General features: G+C 38.1%; 1 protein-coding gene across 2 annotated transcripts in view; it reads right to left on the bottom strand.

The window, feature by feature from the left end:
• The window catches only part of GNAL (G protein subunit alpha L), a 178,982-nt gene that overhangs the window by 48,986 nt on the left and 114,375 nt on the right, over positions 1 to 15,621 (bottom strand). For both annotated transcript variants that reach the window (XM_058801834.1, XM_058801843.1), the window contains exon 5: positions 5,094 to 5,191. In XM_058801834.1, the coding sequence (XP_058657817.1) occupies positions 5,094 to 5,191 (98 nt within the window). The remainder of the gene's footprint in view (positions 1 to 5,093; positions 5,192 to 15,621) is intronic.

A 15,621-nucleotide genomic window follows, 5' to 3' on the forward strand; every position in this document is an offset into this window, starting at 1 on the left:
TCTAACTTAAGCAATGAACTTTTAAGGTTTGAAAGTGATACTGCATGAGAAACTTTAAAAGGAAAAAATGAAGAAACTTTATCATCACAATGATAACAGCAACAATAATAACAGTGCTTAGCTTAATTTATCATAAATCTATCCACGTTTACTTCACTGCCCCTTATAAAGAAAGAGTATACCAATACACCTGGCTGCAACGCCACACTAGACAAAAAAGCAGAGAATGTCAAGGCAGCTTTTCTGACCTCAGCCTATAGGAGGGAACTCATTGATGACTGTGCATGCCAGCAATTAAACCTCATGTCTAGAAGAGTGCAAGGCAAGTCAAAAATATGCTTGGTTTTAAGAAGTGCCGCTGTTGAGAAAAGAATTATCTTTTTTCTCACATTGAGAGTTGAATCTGTGGACAACAACAGAACAGAACAACAGAACTCAACAACCCAAGAGTTGTTTGGTTTTTTTTTTTAATTTTATTTTATTACTCTACCTAATATAGGATAGACATGTCAGAAATTCCCCCCAGGACAGAATGACTGCAAAGAAAAAGAAAATCTGTGTCTTTTCCATCTGTATCAGCTCAAATATAAAATCAATCTCCTCTGGCCAAGCTCACATCCCTTGTTTTTGCTTTCCTGAGAACTTGTATAATGAAGTTTTATTAGCCCCAATGTTCACACAGAGACCAATTTAGGCCTTCACACTTAAGTAGATCAGAAGTGGTCAGAAAAATTTTGTCAGGGAAAGAAGACTGATAAAATAGGGCAAAGTACTGGTTGAGGGTAGGGTTCCCTTAAAGTCTTGGTCTAGTTCCTATTCCAAGGATCTCAGTGAGCTGAATGAAATCCTTTTGAGCCAGGGCCACTCATGAACACACATGCTGCTATTTGCATGTGAACACAGTGAAACAAAATTCTATTCTAAAACTTTCTAATAAGCCTAAAAGGAGTTATTTTTTTTTTTTATTTCTAACAACAACAGCTTGAACTTGAGCTGTGTGTGACCTAAAAAGAGAACTGAATGTTTTGCTTTTGTCTTTTTTGTCCCCTTCCCGAAGTGCCTAGCTCTGCTGGTCTACTCTGGTGCTCTAGTACTACCACCTTTCCCTGGCAATGTCTGAGCACTACAAGTATCCCCACACCTTTTTTCTGATCACTGAAAGTAATTTTAGCAAGCCACCTGACAGCTGAGTAGCCAAAACTAAGTTAGCTCAATGCTTACTTCATGGAAACAACAGATGGACATCGCCAGACTGGGGGTGCCTGATATTCCCCCCAAGGATGACTGATGTCCTGAATTGAAATTTTATACCTCTTTGTTGCCACATAAATTAATTGACTTAAATTTACGAAGTTTTTAAAGACATAACTCACTAGCTTTTTTCTTTTCATTTTTTAATTGGAGGCCATCATACCTGAACCTTTATTTGTTTTGTTCTGTTCTGCATTTATAGAATTTTTCTTTGTGGTTCCCATCCATGGATACAATAAAATTTGTGTATTTGGTAACCAGTATAAAGAAACCGAAATATTAAAAATGGAACTGTATTCATCATACGGGAAATTACCTTTTAGAAAACTGTCCTAGAATCACAGGAAAATTTTAATTTCTGCCTATTGTTTATATACTAGACAGTTCAGTGCCAAAGCTTCTCTAGATCACAGTCTGAAAGTCCCTCATAGACCTAGAATTTGCTGAATTTAAACTATGTGAAAACAGACAAAAAGCACAGTTTGAATAGAGTTCAAATAAGTTAAAGTTACATGGGAGATTTATCATCATAAACAGAATAAATCTGCTGAAATGTGTCCAAGTCAAATGGGGACACAACTAAATAAAATCAACTTTTCAAAGTAAGTATCAGTTCTTGAGATTAAACTTGAAATTTACCTTGTAAGAAATATTAAATCAGATGACAAGGAAAACAATAACCTGTCAGTTTTATGATATTAATCTCGAAGAAATATATGAAGGTCATTAAGGAAAGAAGATGGTTGATGGCCCTGCAATAATACTCCCTCCAAAAATTACATAACTGTCTTTGTAGTTGGTGATAAAAACAATCCTGATCTTTGCTGACCTCTGGCTTTGCCATAGATTTGTATTTGCTACAAATATCACGTGATGCATCAACATGATGTGTGCACTAAATGTATTCCTTAACAATGGAAGAAGTGAGATACATAAAGACTCATGTAAGAATATTTAAATGAGTGAGAATGAGGGAAAAGCAGACCCCCATTCTCATTGCCATGAAGGAACAGTATCCTGATAATTTGAAAGGGCATTGAGGATCAAGGAAAATTAACTTTCAGGCATAACATAAATAAAACATTTGCCTCTGTGTCCTTCTACTACCTCTGATTCCAGCAAAATACTTCTCCCACAGCAATAAAGAAAATTAGGTTAAGTTTTAAAAATACAGAAGCCCTGTACTGTAGCCAAATTAAACTATTCCAAAATACACTGTATTTGCAACTCATTTAACAGTCAGCAAGTTTGGTCACTGACATTATAATTTGCTAATAATGCTTTTCAGTATTCTTAAGCCAGCCACCCAACTTGTAGTCCAATGATATTTATACCTCATGCTGGGATTTTTTAGGTTTGGCTTTGTGTTTTTTTAAGATGAGAAGTGGTGACCTACTGATAATGTTCTTCCTTCACTACTAAACAGAAGATTAGGATTTAGCTGATGGCATGGGATGTTTTCCCCTAAAGCCAGAGTAATGGAAACACTGCAGATGTTTCAAAGTCCCACAGTAAGCATGTGTATCAGCATTACACTCCTTCCCTTTTCCCCTTCACTAGCGAAAAATGACCATGGACAGGTTCTGAGAGAAATGCCACACGCTCCTGCTGAGCCAGAACACAGCACCCTCACCCTCTGTATTTCCTAAGTGCATGAAAGAACTGGTGTGTAGCTATCAGAACTGCATTTCCAACCTCTGCTCACAGGCTCTCAGTTATGAGGAGGACATGACCCCACCACCCTGACAAATGTCCATCCAGTGCTAGCACAGAAATGTTCTTCTGAGTGTAGGAGCAGATAAAAGCTGGGTGAATTTTCAGCATCCTTCTGTCACGATTATACTTCAGTGTTTGAAATCATCAATACCTGTGAGAAAAAGGCTGTTTGATCAGGTCACTGACACAGCTGTACCTGAATTTCAAGTTTCTGCTCTAAGACTGAAGGTGTGTAAACAAGGATAAGTCACTCCGCTGTTATACTTTCAGGTAGATCATGACATGAAAAGCACAGATACACTCAAGGAATATTTAAATATCAAATGATACTTCATAACTGGTCTTGAAGGTGAAGAATTATGCAAATGCAGTCACTACTATAACAAATAATCTTAGATAAAGGAAAAGCAAGCCAGTTAGAAGTTATGGAGGGAAGAAACATAGAAAAAAAATGCTATTAAACTTGCTTTATTTAACCTTTTACAGAAAAAGGTAGGATACAGTCCTCTGTTCCAAGACAATGGACCTAATTCTAGATCCAATTATTTTTCCTCATTTGTGTTTTGGTTTTGGACACAACATGAGACCCAACATTCTCCCTGTCAGAACCTGTAGACAGGCATCATTTTTTTAAAGGGAAAACACACCACCATTAACACTATAATTTGGTGTATTCCTGATTTTGTGTGGCCCTTTCAGCACCATTTTTCAAGTAGGATTGTGAGACCTTTATTGATCTTTGAAGTAGGGTTCATATTCATGTATTTTAAATATGCACTGTTTTCTTGGTCTGATGTTTTAGTGTGTGAATAGATATGATAAACAGACAGTCTGCACTTTTCTGCAAGCACAACTCAGATCTGTACTATGGTGAGTGAGGGCAGAGAGGAAACCCACAGATTACAACCTAGGACAGCTGTCTAAGTCTCTCTGTGTACAACCACTCTTTTAATTTCCAGCTACTCTGGATTGTGAGCAAACGCCCAAGGTTTGGTAAATGCACTGAGGTAAAATGAGTTCCTTCATACACCTATCTAACTTTTCCTCACTTCCATGTGCTGATGAATCATTTTTTCCCAAAAATGGTCTGGAAAGAGGGAAAGCAAACTTTCAACACCAAAATTCCCCACTGTGGCAAAAGCATGACAAGTCCTTTAGTGACATGGACCTATTCCCCTGCTTCAGGCTCAGCAGCAAGAGCAGAGAGGACGGAAAAGCAAAACACTGAGTGCAAGAACAGACTTGTGGCATTGCTGCTGACCATCCTGCCAATGAGATAAATCACAGCCCACTGGAGTGTGTTCTCTGGAAACCCTAAATCCCATGGAACTGCATGAGTATGTGTTCTGGCAATAGCAGTTCACATGAAATGTGTATTTTCCATGGAAATCTAACTCAGACCTGTGTTACTATCAAGAACAGCTGAGTTTGTAGCACTTGTAATGTCAACATACTATTTTTTGATTAATAGGTTTTCATCATTGTACTATGTATTTATGATTTGCACCTTCACAACCTGCTACACTTCTCAGAATATTTCTGACCAGACTGAATCTGTTTACACATTTTGACTGTGTTACATACATCTGTACCACTTCACTTTAAAGGACAGAATACCAAATGTACCACTGTCTTTAATTAAATACTGCTTATAATTTTTTCCACCTAGAAAATGTATTAGTAATGCAGGTATGCATTTGGTTATGTAAATGTCTTAGAAATTTTTATAGAATGTGAAAAGACAGAGCAATTTCAGCACTGTCTAGTTCTCAGAATTTTAAACAAAGGATTCTCCTTAGATTGACTCAACATTTTCCCAACTTAATAGTTTCAACTGAAATGATTTTATGTAAATCAATTTTGAGTGGAATAAAGATACTTAAAGTTATTTGATTTCTTTTATACTTTTCTTTATTAGATGTGAAATATTTAAGACATAATATTTAGTTGTATAATAACGGCAAACTAGGATGATAAATTAATTTTGCTATACATGCTCCACCTATACAGAGAATGGAAATGTTAGTTCCTACATTGCAAAACTCCTGAATCTCACTGATATATTTTCTAACTTGTTAAAGACGATCACATTCTTGGCTATAAATTTCATAAAAAGAAATACTTACTACTGTGCACAGTCAATCAGCTGATATTCGTTTGACCTCTCGAAGCACGCCTTTACACCTTCATCATCCCAGAGCTTTTTTGCATGTTCAAAGAACTCCTGAAAATTGGAAATGCAATAAATCAGAACATTTCTCAATTTTTTCAATCCCCAATCTGCACTGTTCCTTCCCCCAACCTTCATGCTTTATGTTTGCAAAATGATAGATTACACACTTACAGAAGAAAAGCTATAAGCATTTATTAGGAAAATTGCAATAAAATATACAAAATGGCTGCTGAGAGTTTCCAGCACATGATATATAATGAAGGCTGCCTTCAAAATTCATGCCAGTCCATATATAAAATTTACTGTAAGTACAAAAGTTACCTAGAAGAATGTTCACTTCATTTTTAACTGAATTTATGCTTGTGTCATGGAAAAGGCATAAAAGTGATGCAAAAAGCTGCTCAGCTTATGAAAAATTAGCCTTCCAGAGAAAGAACCAGCCTGTAACTTTAAAAAGATTGTGCAACTTTTCCTGAAAATCACAACTTTCCACTACTTGGTGTTTTCTCATGCAATATAATAACTTGATTGCAAGACTTTCAGAGTCTTTGCTCAACACAGCATCCTCCAAAGAGCTGCCTGGCAGAATGTGCTTTTCCTAGCAGCTATCCCAGGCTACCCAATCCAGAAATGTCTGCCAGCAAGCTTAATTCAGAATTATTTGAAAGAGGAACCAAAGCTGTCCTTGGTGCCAGTGAAGCCACAGCCACACATGGGCAGAGAGGTAGGTCCAACCCTGCCTGCTGGCTCCTTCTTTTCCCCAGCCCCAGCTCTAGAGACTCAAGGGTCCAGCTTGTTTTAAAGCTGGGAGTCCATTTTATGTTTTATCATTACTGGTAAATGACACTGTAACGGAGTTTTTCCAGCCACATCGTTCTAAATTCAAATGAAGGATGTTTAGATGAATTAGTATTTCCTTTATTATATGACTCTTTCCCCCCTTGAACAAAATTGTTAAAGCAATACGTCAGCTCAAACACAGAAGTTGTTTTCTTAACACCTCAACCCTGCTAATAAATCAGCGGAGTCCTTTGGTTAGTCACAAATTTGTGAAACCTAACAAATTGCTTTTCCACAGTTCAATTTGGCTCTGTGTAAAACGGGTGTAATACCACTATTCACTTCATGATCCTGTCAAAATTTTGCATAAACATCTAAATTCTGAAACTTTTCTGAAATTGCTTGCCAGTCACTCCCCACATCTTTTCAGGACGTAAAACCTTTTGCCTTTTTTTCCCCCCCAGCTATACTATGCACGATGCAGAGAGAGAGAAAATTCCATTCTTTAAGAAGTTTTGAAAATGTTAGAGCAAAGAAGATATTAAAGCAGAAACCTATGAGAAACCTTTGCAGGAAGTCTTGGATGAAGAGAAGAAGCAAACATATATATAGAGAGATGCTTATACTGCCCTTGGAATTTATTTCTTCACTTGGGGAGGACATGTTTATTTAGTCTTTGTTATTTTAATTACTTATATAATTGTTCTTTTTAAACACTGCAGATCCACCTTTTGAAGTGATGCTGCAGCTATTATAAACTCTCTCTTCCTACAGCAGGAAAAAAGCAAAACCAAGCTGAAATAAGGACAAGATAAGATATCAAACTAAAGTAAAAGAGAAAGCGGACACACATAACAGAGAGAATAACTACAAGAAAAAAGGAAGAACTGGAAAAGCCAAAATGATAAATACCATGAAACATTCCTCAAATATGAAGCTTATGCTTGATTGATACCTGGCGCATCAGCTGAATGCCTCTCACTTGCTGGCACCTTTGGCCAAAGAAAAGCACTGCCTTCTCAGTGGATGGAGTGAACTGTGGCTCAGTGTCAGGGCCTGAGGCAGAAGGGGCCAGCTCTCTCCATCCCCTCAGATGGGAGCAGAGTCCAACTCAGCCCTTCCTCCCACAGGCACTCGCTGCTACAGGTGGCTGCCTTCCCCTCCTCCCCATCTTGGGGTGGGAATTCCCACCCACCCTGAAAGCCATCTCTAAGGAGAATAAACAGGTAAAAACCATTCCCATTCAGCCCCACAAAGCCTACAGGAAGGGGAAGGGATGAGGAGAAGGTGAGTGTAAAGGTATCCTTTTCTGAAGGGTGGCATGGATTGAGAGATCAGCTGAAAATATAATTAATGAAGTAAATAAACAAACAAATAAATAAATAAAGTTGCACAGCTATAGTAGTTCCTCACTACTGCCTTTACATCCTCTGTATGAGCTTTATTTACTCTTAAAAATCTCTTCTGAAAAAGAGGCAATCTTTTCAGCTTAGCTTCTTGAGACCCTACAAATACATTGTAAATACAGGGTTTCCATATCATATGCTTCAAATATTTCCACCTGACCATTATGTCTCAAAGCAGTCTATTTAAAATGACTTCCAGACTTCTAGTCCTAAGCAAATCATATAAAACAGAGCAAATATACTTCCCTCATTAAAATGTACCAATCTACTGCAGAGGAGTACACTTGATTGCAAATTGCCTCCCACACAGCTAGCTACTCGATCTTTCCTTCCCAGGTGACTAAAGCCTTCCAGAAAAATCCTGTTTCATTTTAAAGGTGCCAAGTACCATGATCCAACTTTCACACTTGTTTTTAACCCCTCTCTTGTCTGCTGTAAGTTCCTCAGTACTGTTTCTGCTCACCTGCATAAGGCCCCCCATTGCAAGCACAGAGGAGGATTCTGCATATGGCAAACAGATCTGGATGCCAGCCCTCTCTCCATCACAGGACAACACCCACACAGCAGTTACCATGTCAGCTTCAACCCCTGCAATCAAGCCCCTTTTGCCTGACCAGCCTTCCAACAATCATTCCCCTCAATCCTTACAACTCATTGCTATGAATCCCAATGCTTGTTACTCCTTCCTCCTTCCTCCCACCATGGCCACGTTGTGGCCACCTCAATGGCAAGCAGGCCCTGGTGTGGCTTTTGGGCTCTGCCTGCCCTGCAGCACCCCCCGGGGGCTGCACTGTCCTTGGGGTGGCAGCCACAGTTGGCAATTCCTGTCATGAAGAAGAGCCAGGACAATTCAAAGAACAGAGAATTCAGCTTTGCTCTAGCTGGTAAGGGGAGATAGACTAAAACATTATAAAATGTTACCTTAGGTCAGGAAAAGACAAATCAAGTTTTTAAGAGTAGGCTGTGACTGTAGTAGCTTACATTCTGAGTTGGTCAAACTAAGACTTAAAGGTGTGACTCCTGGAAAGTGGCTTTTCAGTTCTTAGAAGTCACAAGCCAGGTCCTTTGAGAAACCTTGACTGGGACAGAATAAAACAGGGAGATGGTAAATCACTCTGGTAATCTGATGCACTGTGTTTGCAAGCACATGCTGCTCGCTTCTATCAGATCAAAGCCACCGAAATCTACCAAAAATATTTAGCATACTGAAGAGAACCAGGAAATAATGTAGTGTGGTTGAAAGCAGAAAACCACCTACGTCATGATCAAACAGAATAGTTGCTTCAACCAAACTCTTTCTTAGGGATGGAGGTATACAAAGAGTGGCATCTATTAATATACATATAAAATAAAGCAATCGATATATTTTTAATTTAGTATTTAAACTGGAGTATTAAAGAAGTAAATGATAATGCTTTAGATCTCATGAGTTACAGGTGCCATGAATTGCAGGTACTTTTTACATTGCACACATTAATTTACACCATTTATCTAAGAATTTATAGCAATCACTAGACCATACAAAACCTTGATGTGATATTTGGATGTCATCAAAACGAAGATGTGACACACAACACCTCAAATATTTATTAATATGGAACTATTTGGAAATTTTTCACTCTTCCTGAGACAATTCAAAACCTCAGACCTGCATTCCTGAACCTCCTTCTCACTAGCAGATACATTTTGCTATAAATAATCATACATCATCCAAAAATCATGAAGAGCTAAAAGCAGGTTAAAAACACCCTGAGCTGATATTACTGATCTAAACAATAGGCTATTTTTACTGTGTTTTAAAAGGTCTTGTAAAAATATTTTTACTCACCTAATTCAGGGAAAAATTTCCTGATTCAATGTATTCCCATACATAGCATTCCAAGAAAACAATACAGCTAACAAATGCAATGTAATACAGCCAAGCCTCAGGGTACTGTTTTTCAGCTTTGTCTTACTAGAAGTTACAGCCTGGTCTAGAAATTCCATTTCCCTTATTTTGGAAATAAACTTATTTATTGGTAGGTTACCTTAGAAACCTCCTCCCCCTTATAACTCCTACAAAAAATAATTCAAGTAGCTAAGAAATGGACTTAGTTCACTTTTCAGATACCTAAATGTGGAATAAATACTATTGATGATTAAACAATTACGTACCTTCACGAACATATCTTTATGTATTTTGGAAAAAAGAAGTTTTCATCTAAAAAACAGTTTTGTGGATTTACAAACCACAAAAGTTCATGTTAGGTCAGGAATACAATTTTTATTCTACTAAGATTCTTTCTGCCTTTCTTCCGGATGGAGCATACATTTAGTAGCTATCCTGATGTCACCTTCAGTCTCCAGAAAGTGGAATGTAGAAGGCTCTATCCAGAGCCATATTTTCTACTTCTGTGAAAATACTGTAAACATGGAAACAACTGCTTAGATCAATGTGAAATCAATCTCCCTGAAGCCAAAATTTATGCTCTTATTCTCCTAAGCTTCAGGACTGTCAGGACTGTAAGACAATTTCTCATCTAAAACACAGATTAAATCTGTCTGATTACCTGACAACCACTTAAAGAAGTGGCAAACGTTACACATTTTCATAGTTCTGCCATTGTGGGTGTGAAATGAAGTCATCACTTCTATTCTGAATTTCAGTTACTACTTTTTCTCTTAAGTACTTAACCAAACAAAAAAGTAAATCACTAAATGCCTTAAAAATCCGCACCTAACACCTCCCCAACTCCCAACAACAACTGAACAACTGCTGTGCAGGATGATCCAGAGAATTAATTCACACAGGAAGGCAGGTATGTGCCTCCCTACTGAGCAAGGTACTTGTACCTCCCAATGCATAGCGCAGTGCTTATGTGTGTATATATATATATATATATATATATATATATATATATATATATATATATATATACACAAATATAGGCAGTCCCAGTCTCCCATCTATGGAACCATGGAAACATTTTGTGGAATAAAAGAGTGACAACTGATGGGGAAAATTGTAATATCATAAGGATGACATCCAGTGGAGTCAAATGAAGGGTGTAGAGGCAAACTACCAGCAGGGCTTTCTAAATGTGGCATGTTTGACTCTGCAATTCAAACAATATCCTTTGAAGCATCCTCTTCTGTACCAAATCTGAGGACAAAACAGAACTGGATCCATCAGCCTGCAGCCCAAGTCCCAGAGCATGACAGCAAACAGCAGGATGCTGTGCTGGTACAGCAGAGGACAGACAGTAACATGGTTTGGCAGAGGCAACTGGGAGGAAGAACTCTAACCTAGCACTTTCATCTCCTCCCACAGAGCTGTGAGTGGTGCCCAGGGGATGATCAGAGTGACTCCATCGTGGGTGATGGGAAGCTCAGCTGAGCTCCCCCTCATGCTCCAGAAAACTTCACAGCTCCTGGGGCTGTGCTGCCGCCCTGGCACACGCCACAAATCTGATCGGTGTTTCAGTATTCTGTTGGGTTTTGCAGCACAGGTCTTGTAAAGTAACAGAAGAATGGCAATTTAAAAAAGTTTATATTTGAGCCAAGTAAACACCTGGAATTCAATATCAAGAAGCAAAAACTACTTTTGTCAATCCCTGACTCTCTTGCAAGCCTCAAGTCTCTACTCAGTGTAGACAGTCTCCATTTTGAGAGCCTGACTTCAAGCTTGAATCCTAACCCAGCATTTAACTGAGGTGGCTGTAAACTGATGTTCCAAGAAACCCACAAGAGACAGGGAGTGACAAGCTGCCCCAGTGACTCCAATTATTACTGGTTTGCTCGTACCAAGTGTAGCAACTAATTTTCTATTAAAATTGCTCTTCATCCCCAAACATCTACTGAATGCAAATGCAAGCTGTGTCAACAAATAAAAAAAAAAATAATTAAATGGATTTAATGACTGGGTGAAGTACAAGGTAAGGCACCCAAGAGAGAAGGAAACCTGCTCAGCTACCTCTTCCACAAACAAGCACAGCCTCTTGATAATCAGCCTCTTGTTTACGAGTTAAAAGTGTCCCTTATGGCTCAGTCAGCTCTCCTTAATCCTTTATGAAATGTTCTGTCTAACAAGGGAGCTGTTTATCTGTAGGTATACAAAATGCAGCTGCTCAAACTCCTAATGCCCGTGATGAAAACAGGCAAACAGTTACAATTTAAAAACAAAAGCAGAATACATGACTTGAATTTCCCCAACAGCAGCATTGTCAAAACCTTCATTAGCACCAAAGCAATAGCCCAAGAAACACTGCGATGATGTTGTAGGGAGGGGTGGCCAACTGGCACACAAGGACCAAGCTCTACAGTAGGGTTCAGACATTTCTAAAGAACCAGCACTTACAGTAGATTAATTATACAGAAACCTTTAGGAAAAGTACAACCTCCACCCCCTGCAAAGTATTTTCTGTTGTAATTTGTGGGTGTGCAATAATCAATGCAATTACTCTGCTAGTTAGTGACTCATTCTGATAGGCACAGCAGCAGTTTGGCCTCTAACCCTCCTCCAAAACCTAACTTCAGATCTGTCTAAGAGAATTACAGGATAATACTTCCAGATCTACCTTTATTCATTTTCATTGGACCTATTTTGCCTTTTTTTAAGGCTAGGTGCAACAGTTTTCAAGCATAATCAGTCTGCACTAAGCATAACCTGAGCTCATTAGAGCTGAACATGGGAGGATGGGAAATACCGCCTTCACAGAACACAGCCTGTGTTGGGGCATCTCATATTCCAGGAAAACAAAACTAGTACATTATTAACTCCTAGGAGAATCTTATCTGACTTGCAAGTATAAGGGAAGAAGTTGGGGCAACAAACAGCATTTATAAATGTATAAAAGCACATAGCCACCACATGCCCCTGTGTAACACCACTAGACAAAATGCATCAGTTGTGGAGCTTGCTGACAGTGCTCACAAACCACGCGTGCAACCAGCACAGATATATTCCACATCCCTTTCTTGAACTATTTCTGTGACTTCACTTTTAAGCTCTTACTCTACACTAAATTTCCAAGAAGTGTGTGCAGTTGAGGGATCAGCCTGATCGCCCTAGCAGTTCTATTTCTGCCTGCTGGAAACATGTTCCATCTGCCATCTTATTTTACAGAAATCAACAAGTTCAACTTTCATAGATCACAAAACTCATCTGCCAGGTCTGAGAAATATATTAATATATGCTTCAAACTTGTATCTGTCAAGCACTAAAAAAATGTCCAAAAGGTCTTTAGATCATACTAGCAAAAATAATAACATGATTTTGTGCTTTCGTAATATTTTGAGGTGGTTTGGATAGGATTGGCAAATAAGAATACATTATAAGTCTGAGAACAGTTCCACATTTTTTCCTTCACTACCTGTTAAATACTAGAGCTTTCTTTCTGAGCTAGATAACAAAACTTTTATCATACTAAAACTAAAAACCTCTGCTTCAGTCTTCTAGTTTCCATTTCAACTGGGTACTTCAAGTTTCACTCTGTTCAAATACTTGAACATTGCTGCCTACCTGCTATTTTAAGGGGCCACCAAGCTCTCAACTAAGAAAAGAAGGAGAGATAATTTAAGCAAATTACTTATGGTATATAGTGCCTAAAAATGTGTTGAGGATGGAAAGCTCACACCCATTCTTTTCCTTGAAATCATGGTGGCTTTGGAGAGTCAGGACCTCTCCCTGAATGTACATAAAAGCTCTTAATTAAAAAAACAAACCACCTCTCAAAATATTTGTGAGAGTAATTAAAGGTGCATTACACAATCCTACAACATTGCTGCCCTTTGTATTCCTGAAGCACTTGCGAAAATAAAAATGTAGGAACTGTTAAAATTCCCTCAAGCAGAATTTTTTTGTGGACAACAGATGATAACAAAGCATGAAATTAATCTGTAAGTACTGAACAAGATGCAAAAAGAACAAAAAAATATGACTTGACAAAAATTGGGAGCAGGTGATTTATCCCTGTTATCAAAATGCTGCTTACACAGTTGTCTTTTGTGGAGCACTGAGCCTTGAAACTGGAAAAATTACTGAAAACCACATAATCTGTATGTCACCTGTACTGTACTGGGAGAGGTTTGCTTGTTGTTTATTTACTGAAAGCAATAATGGCACCATGAAAGTGTACAGATTCTGTATGCCAAAATTTATTTCTTAAACTGACTAAGTAAGACTAAACAGAACAGAGTCCGTGTGGAATAAAGGATGGCAAATCAGCCCACAACACTTTTGTTACTGCTTCTGGTTCTGCAATCATTGAACTCCTGGGCCTTTGCAGTGAACATCATATTCAATTTTAAGTCAATCTAACATCCAGTCAGTGAGTATGTACAACCCACTCTGCAATCCTTGATGAAGGGAGTGCAGTAGAATAGAGAAGTGCGGCTGTTAGACATTTATTATAAAATAGTAAACTTGAGGCATTTCATGGCAGGAAATATTACCAAGATTTTTATTCTCAAAACACTGGCCAACAACAATAACTTACATGCTGTAATACGTCAAAATTGGATCTGAATCCTCTCTGATTATAAGATCACATTTTGTATTAGTTGTATAGTAGGGTAATTTTCTATTCCATGCCACAATATATTTGGGCACAAATAAGTACAAAAAATTGGAGACCTTCCAGTGAATTGTTATTTCACTGAGTAGTGAAAATCATGAAGTTAATTCTCACCCGCTTCTTTGAAGGGATAAATCTAAATGTAGATTAAATGTAACTTTGTCACCTTTTGACACTGAGAACCTGACTGCAATGCAAGTTGCTCCTGCATGCTTTCCTTACAAGTCTGCCTCTGTTGTCATTACTCAGAGGGTGAGGACTCCCCCAAAGAAGACAAACCAGTGGAGTACAACGCTGAGGGGAGGCAGCTCTTCCCTGCTCCCAGTTCTCCTGCCCTGCCCATAGGGAACCCCTGCTGCTTCTGTAAACACAGTTTCAGAGTGAAGACAAGCGTCCGCGAGCTGTACAAACACAGGACTGCAGCCTGTGATTCTTCAGAGTAAGAAAAGTTTCTGCTACTCCCAGCTTCAACTGTTTTCCTAAATCAGTTTCGAAGGTCATACATCAAGGAACTATTTCATACCCTAATATGCACTTTATTATTTGTAAGTGATTTCCTACCAGACAAGTGGTTTGAAAGGACAGGGAACTCTCATTTCCTTTTATAGATTTGATTCGGAAATAAATGCTGGCAACATCACGTGACAAATGGGCAGCATCCACAACTTGAGCAACTCTCATAATTGGATCAGAAAGTAATGGAAAAGCCAGTCTGCTGCTGCCAGATCTATTTAGTGTCCTGTTCCTCTGTCCAAGTTTTATCTAAATTCTTCAGCATTATCTCTCTTCTTTTGACACTTCTTCCTGTCCTTATCCATGTGCAAAACCACACTAACTTACTCATTCTTAAATATTTATAACAGTAGGAAAAGGCAATACAAGTCTTTATTATATCTCTATGGCTAAACTGAATTGAGTTTCAGGAAACTTTTTCCTCTAATTAACAACCACAAGTATAGATATATGTATATGAGTAAGGATTTCCTATGAAAAGCAAAAACTTTATTGTCTTTTCTATCTGATAGCTGTTGCCTTTTAGAACTGTTCTGGGAAATGAATGGATAAAACTGCATGAACTAGTAATTTTGACTATCTGAAAGTAAAATATTTTAAAGGAACCCCATAGTTTGAAGATGTGCTTACAACATTTATGGATGCAAAATCACTCTACCTTATTATTCAGTAAGATTAAGGCACCTTAATAAAACTCTGAGAAGTAATACAAGCAAATGCAAGTAAATCTTGGCTGCAATTTATATAACTTTCAACATTCTTCTAATGCCAATTCCCACAAATCTACTGCTGAAATCAGCCTTTTCAGACATTTAGAAGAAATTTAGCTAGCAACTTCAGAAAAGTAAACTTTTTAATTCTTACTATTTGGTTCTCAATTCTCATTCTGAAGAGTACATAATTTTCAAGAACTATGATAACAACATCCTATTATGTACACCATGGAAAGAAGGTATATACAGTAACAAATGAAATAGTTAAGGCATTCGAAGCTAGGTATTTTTTGTTAGCCCCATAAATATTTTTACCACTCAGAAGCTGCTTAGAAGTCAACAGAAATGTATATCCATAGGCATAATAATCTGTGTCTTTACAAACATAGATGACTAGAGACAATGTACAACTTGTGGATGGGAAATTCTGTTGGAATTTCAGAGCGGAAAGTCACTAAGGGGGCCCAACTGTTTAGCATGTAGATGTTTCCAGGGTACCTAAAAAAATACTTAGT

This window comes from Ammospiza caudacuta, chromosome 1, assembly GCF_027887145.1.
Source record: "Ammospiza caudacuta isolate bAmmCau1 chromosome 1, bAmmCau1.pri, whole genome shotgun sequence".
NCBI classification, from domain to species: domain Eukaryota; kingdom Metazoa; phylum Chordata; class Aves; order Passeriformes; family Passerellidae; genus Ammospiza; species Ammospiza caudacuta.